Below are 6,339 nucleotides of genomic sequence, written 5' to 3' on the forward strand. Positions count from 1 at the left end.
ATCTTAAATGATGCGTCCTGACATTGCCCCAGCCCATGCCGTACTTTGTTTACAATGTGTTTATTTCTTGTGAAAGGAAAAACCTGGTGGCAATAACAAAAATTGTAATTGCTATCGTGTAGTTGTGAGAAATGTAAGAATACTCACAGGCTTCCCTGGAAAGCCCGGAGCGCCGGGAAGCCCTGGCAAACCGTCCTGACCGGGGAATCCACGCGGCCCGACAACACCCGTGTGGCCCATGTCTTGCAAAGAAAAAATGATTCTACAGGATAAAAGTATTAGAATGTAGCAGTTCAGTTTAAGAACTTTTTATACAATTATTTTATATTGTAATAACATTTTGCAAGATTACTGTTTTTTTCTGTATTTTTGATCAAATAAATGCAGCCTTGATGAGCAGAAGAGACTTCTAAGTCTATATATATATATACATATAGGTATAAATTAACCAGAAATTACAAATCTGTCTTCCCAGAAACATTAATGATGTAATTATTTATATTGCAATACATCCTCTGTTGTGTAACTTCACTCAATTCATTTTCATTTCAATTCAGTGAATTCCTCTTCCTGTCATTCCAGTTCAAATTCCAGCTCCTAATTTGAGTCACTTCTTAAATTCAGAATTTCTGACTGTTCTAATAACCGCGGTCGATGTTGAGGTGCAGTGCTGTAAGCAGATGAGAGGAGTTTGCACACTTACTGGAAAGCCAGGCGGTCCTGGGAAGCCTTTGCTGCCTTTTTCACCCTGTGAACGTGAGGAGGCCTGTGTTAGCAGGGGTCTCAAACTCTGAAAGGTTAGCATTCAAAAACAGCAGGTGGTTCTCTATAACCTTTAGAAGACTGCGTCACATCCGTTTAAAGGCAGAGTAAGTGATTTTTCAAAAACACTTTAGAAAACTGATTCGGGCCGAATCGCAAAACAAACTTGTAGCCAATCAGCAATAAGGGGCGTGTCTACTCGTCATGTGGAGGAGAGCGCTTTCAGTGCATGGGACGGACATTAGCCGAGCGACAGAAAGATAGAGATGGCGGATAAAAAAACAAAAGAGGAAAACGTCTGCGGAAAGATAAGGCAAGAAGTAGGACCCGTGAAAATATCGGATCAGCTTTCCAGCGCTGGAGAGAACTCAAGGAGCGGAGGCCTGCGATCGGACGCCGAGGTTGCTTTGTTTCTTCTCAATAGGTGAGTAACACCGTGTCTACAACAGCTAAAGTCTGACTACACTGGACGCGATCAAACGACCGTTGAAAACCATTTGAAATTTGTGTCAGCACGTCATAAATAGAACCCGGCAGCAGTTTTCTGTCGGGATTTGTTGCGCCGCGCCGCTCACGTCCGTAGACACGGTGTAACATTGGTTTTGCTTTGTTTCACAGAACTAATCGTTGCCTGGGTTGCGTACGTATATGTAGGGCGGAGCTATCAAAATAGGGGCAAGACCCTTTTGGGGTAGGGCCGTGTTTGTTTTGGTGTTTTCAAATATCAACATTGGCTACCAGAAACCACTTACTCTGCCTTTAAGTTATTCTTGTTCTCTTTATTGATATATATATATATTGCAATATTATAATTTTTTGGAACATTGTAAAGTATGTTCCTGCTGATTTTAATTCAAATGTGTTATAATATTCACACAAGTTATAAACAAACAAACTTTTTCTTCAAATGTGACACATGTGAAATTATTTTTATGAATGTAAATATATGGAGGGCAAAATATAGTTTTAAATATATTTTTAAAAGTAAATTTACATTTTTAAAATATGTTTAAACAATAAAAAGCCAAACTGAAATATATTTAAATAGCCTATATATTTTGTCATATGGGAAATAATAAAAATTAAAAAAAACATGGTTCATCATCTCATTTATTAAGTTATTGAGCTTCTGTTTAACATATATGATGTGCTCTATGTATGTGTGTTCATCAATGTTTTACGTGGATAAATGTGAATAAATTAAATCTGTTTATCATATTAATCAGAAGACTTGTACTAAAATTGATTTCTTTTATAGTGTCTTTGTGTTCTTTTTGAAGCTTAAACATTTTGGTTTATTGGACTTGTGTTTCATGTTTGCATCACTAGCGACACCAACACAATTTCAAAAACAATATTTCCAAACAGGTTTCGCAATCACTACCCCTGTCTGCCATTGCTTATCAAACAGATAGCTCCGCCCCAAACTGTTGCTGGCCAGACACTCAAACAAACACAGCAATGAGATCCAGAGTTTAGAGTTTTCTGAGAAATCAGCCTCTGATGACTTATTTCTATTAATCAGTATTAGTCAAAAGCAGTTTTTAAATGTGACATAAATGACTGGGATCCACCTGAATGCCTTTGAGTCCGGGTTCTCCTCTCTCTCCCTGAAAATAAAAGAGAAATATCGACTCACTTCTACCTTCTGTTCTCTAGCATATCAGTATATCAAAAACTACATTTAATGAGCTGAAACGCCAGTATATCAGGCATATCTTCCATGCAAGCAATCATTTAGCAGATGCTTTATCCAAAGTGATTTAATAGATATATGGCAGTGACAGCACTGGCACTTCTCTACGCATCTTAATGCTGCATATAGAGTATGCATATGCATGTATAGCCTACATAAAACATACTGCATGCACCGTGAGTAGCATGTTCAACCTCAAGCTCAAGCACATCCCTGCTGGAAACTACAGCTAGGTGTTTCAGAACATGGAAGCTGGTTTCTAGTTTAACAATCTTGGTCCAGAGCTCAGCTGGAAAAAAAACTGGTCATATCAGCTTAAGCTAAACAATGTAGCTGGAACTAGATGGTCTATCATGTTTTAAAGCACAGGTATGACCTTATTATGGTTTTGCCGGGTGTTGCACTTCAGAAACTTTTCTGAAACATTTCAGATGCTTAATTATTCACCTGACAAACACGTTCATCCAAAGCCTCATCTTATCAGCATGTGTGTCTCTGGGAATCCAGCCCATGAGCTCGCCATGGATATAATTTCAGTATATGATTGCATAGCACTACTGTTTATGGCCAGTATGAATTTTTTTGTTTGTTTTTTTGTTTTTTTAAATAAAGAAGTCAGTACTTTTATTCATCAAGGATGCATTAAATTGATCAAAAGTGAGAGTAAAGACATTTATAATGTGACAAAATATTTCTATTTCAAATAAATGCTGTTCTTTTGATCTTTCTGTTCATCTGTGAATCCTTACTTATAAAATGCATCACGGTTTCCACAAAAATATTGTGCAGCACAACTGTTTTCAACATTGATAATAATCAGAAATGTTTCTTGAGCAGCAAATCAGCATATTAGAATGATTTCTGAAGATCATGTGACACTGAAGACTGGAGTAATGATGCTGAAAATACAGCTTTGATCACAGAAATAAATTACAGTTTAACAGAGATTCACATAGAAAACAGCTGTTTGAAATTGTAATAATATTTCACAATTTTTACTGTATTTTTTTATCAAATAAATGCAGCCTTGGTGAGCAGAAGAGGCTTCTTTCCAAAACATCGTCCCGACCCTGCATTTTGAGCGCTAGTGCATTACCTTGTGTCCTTTAAATCCAGGAAGGCCCATGGCACCCTGAAGTCCTGGAAATCCCGGCTCACCCCGGACACCCTGAGAGACGCACGAAACCTCTGAGAATAAACTCTTCACCTCACTTATCCAGAGAGCTCTGAAGGCGAACCTCACAAATGCATGACTTAATGCGCAAATCTAAGCTACAAAAGACGAGACTCTTACCTTTTGACCTGCGGCTCCAGGAGTACCTGCATCTCCCTTTTCTCCTGCATTACCCTGAACACAGACAATATATATATAAACACACACATATAATTCCTCCATTAAAACCTAGCTAGAAGAAGCCATTGTTTCCATATACAGATAAAAAGACTATTAACCACTCTAAATATTAAATGAAATACTGTTGCAAACCCAGCAACCTAAATGGTTTTGTTCAGCATGCTTCTATAATCCATTTGATAAGGGCACAAATCCAGGAACAGAATAAATGTAATCTCAGCACGGCTATTCCCACCTGATTCAAGTCAAGGTATTAGCATAATTGCTAAAGGTGATGTTTGGAGCAGACCAACCTTGGGGCCGCCGAGTCCGTCTGCTCCGGAGGGCCCTGAAGGCCCCGGCGCGCCCTGAAGGATTTAATCAGACAGGATTCAGAGTTAAACACTGCCTGACTAAAGCGCAGGATGCTGATAACACACAACGGCTCGCTCGGCGGACTGCAAATAAAGTTTCAGAAAAACTCCAGGAGATACGTATTTGACCAAAATAGGAAAATTAACTTAAACTAAAATGCACAGTCAGAAACGGCATAAATTAATGAAATTATGATGTGCAAAAAAATTACAGATATTAATACACTGGGTTTCTGCAGGCCATAAAAAGTCTTTATTCACGTTTTGACAAATTAAGGCCGCAAAAGGCCTTAAATCAGAGCAGAAAGTCTTAAATTCATAAAGTCATGACATTAAATGTTGCATGAACCGCAAAAAAAAAAAAAATCTCTTCCTTATTATTTTTGTCTTGTTTTCCAGTACAAATATCGAAACATCCTTAAATCGAGACACATTTACTGGAGATACAAAATGAAGATATGAAGTCTTGTTTTTTGAGAACTTGAACAAAACGTGAGTTTATGCTTATAACAAGAACAAATATCTGTCAAAGCTTTTTAGCTTTGAATTGAGTTGATTTTTCTGAGCCCAACTCACTTCATTTTGATCAATTTCTCAGAAAACATGACATTATTTTGTCATTTTGCTTCTTGATTTAGGAATCTTTAGACATTTGAACTGGAAAACAAGACTGAGGATGAAGAGTTTTTACAGTGTGATCTGTAAAAGTACAGTACAGTAAAAGTTTTATGTATGTATTTTATGTTTTTATTTATTTTGCTTGTCAAATAAAGTTCAAAAGTAATGGAAGTTGGAAGTTTTATTTTTAAACTTTGAAGCATTGCTAATGCAAGACATTTATATTCAGAGACCATATTGACGTATTCTGTTCCATTTCCATTTATTCCTTAAATTATCTTTTACCTTCATAAAGCCTGAGTTCCGATCTCATCCAGCACTAGGTGGCAGCAGCATTTGCTCTGACACAGACCATGGCAAACACAGGCTGAATGTTTGGCTCTCACCATCAGAGGTCACCCTAACATTGTTTACCCGAGCGCTCTGTTACTCAGTCCCGGATTGAGCGCTGGTTAGTGTTTGACCCCGGTCCAGATTGCTCTTTTTCCTGTCTGGCTGCGGCTGCTGATCTGATGAGCAGCACTACAGCTGCCTGGGACTACATACAATCCAATTCCTCTGAAGTGTCCCATTTTAACGGGTCAGTCGACACAATGAGGGGGTAAAAAGTTAAGGCTGATGTGTTCCAGCGGGACGTTTACTCACAGGAGCTCCTCTTGGCCCAGATGATCCTTTCTGCCCCGGTGCTCCTCTCACACCCTAAACTCCATGAAACACAAGATCGATAGCATCAGTTTGTAATACGCCATGTTACAATTAAAGATGCAGTGATGGCATGTGTTTTAAAGGCAGTCAGTTACTGCAGCCATTGTGCCATAGGTTTTTAACCTCATTTATTTATCTTACACTGACAAAATGTGGTTGGACATGGGTGAATTTCACAAAACCTGGTCACATTTTATTCATAAATGAAATATATTTTGGCATCACTAATATGATTTGTTGTGACATTATTATATTTATTTAAATAAATACATACTATTATTATTATTATTATTATTATTATCCAAATTCAATATATTATACACAATTATATATATTTAACAGAAAACAAATCTATTTATGAAACCGCAAAAATGTAAATAATAATAATAACATTTAAAAAAACTGTTTTGGCGTTTATGTATGTATGCATGTATGTATGTATGTATGTATGTATGTATGTATGTATGTATGTATGTATGTATGTATGTATGTATGAGTAAAACCTAGTGGTTTGAAGGATATTGGCAAAGATTGGTAAAGTTAAAATTACAATTAATTCGTATTTTGGGGCTGAATTGTGATCATAATAATTCTTAATGATTCTTGTTCTAAATATGCTGTTTTATGCATGCATGTATGTATGCATGTATGCATGCATGTATGTATGTATGTATGCATGTATGTATGTATGCATGTATGTATGTATGCATGCATGTATGTATGTATGTATGTATGCATGTATGTATGTATGTATGCATGTATGTATGTATGTATGCATGTATGTATGCATGTATGCATGTATGGATGTATGTATGCATGTATGTATGTATGTATGTATGTATGCATGTATG

The 6,339-nt window shown here is 36.9% G+C and overlaps 1 protein-coding gene across 1 annotated transcript in view; it reads right to left on the reverse strand.

The window, feature by feature from the left end:
* Positions 1-6,339, reverse strand: part of LOC107728729 (collagen alpha-1(XXI) chain-like) — a 54,202-nt gene that overhangs the window by 10,898 nt on the left and 36,965 nt on the right. Inside the window, exons 17-22 of the mRNA XM_016539019.1 lie at positions 5,429-5,482; positions 4,106-4,159; positions 3,753-3,806; positions 3,555-3,626; positions 2,337-2,372; positions 704-748 (exon numbers count right to left, since the gene is read on the reverse strand). Of these exons, the coding sequence (XP_016394505.1) occupies positions 704-748; positions 2,337-2,372; positions 3,555-3,626; positions 3,753-3,806; positions 4,106-4,159; positions 5,429-5,482 (315 nt within the window). The remainder of the gene's footprint in view (positions 1-703; positions 749-2,336; positions 2,373-3,554; positions 3,627-3,752; positions 3,807-4,105; positions 4,160-5,428; positions 5,483-6,339) is intronic.

This window comes from Sinocyclocheilus rhinocerous, unplaced genomic scaffold, assembly GCF_001515625.1.
Source record: "Sinocyclocheilus rhinocerous isolate Xijiao unplaced genomic scaffold, SAMN03320098_v1.1 scaffold2773, whole genome shotgun sequence".
NCBI lineage: Eukaryota > Metazoa > Chordata > Actinopteri > Cypriniformes > Cyprinidae > Sinocyclocheilus > Sinocyclocheilus rhinocerous.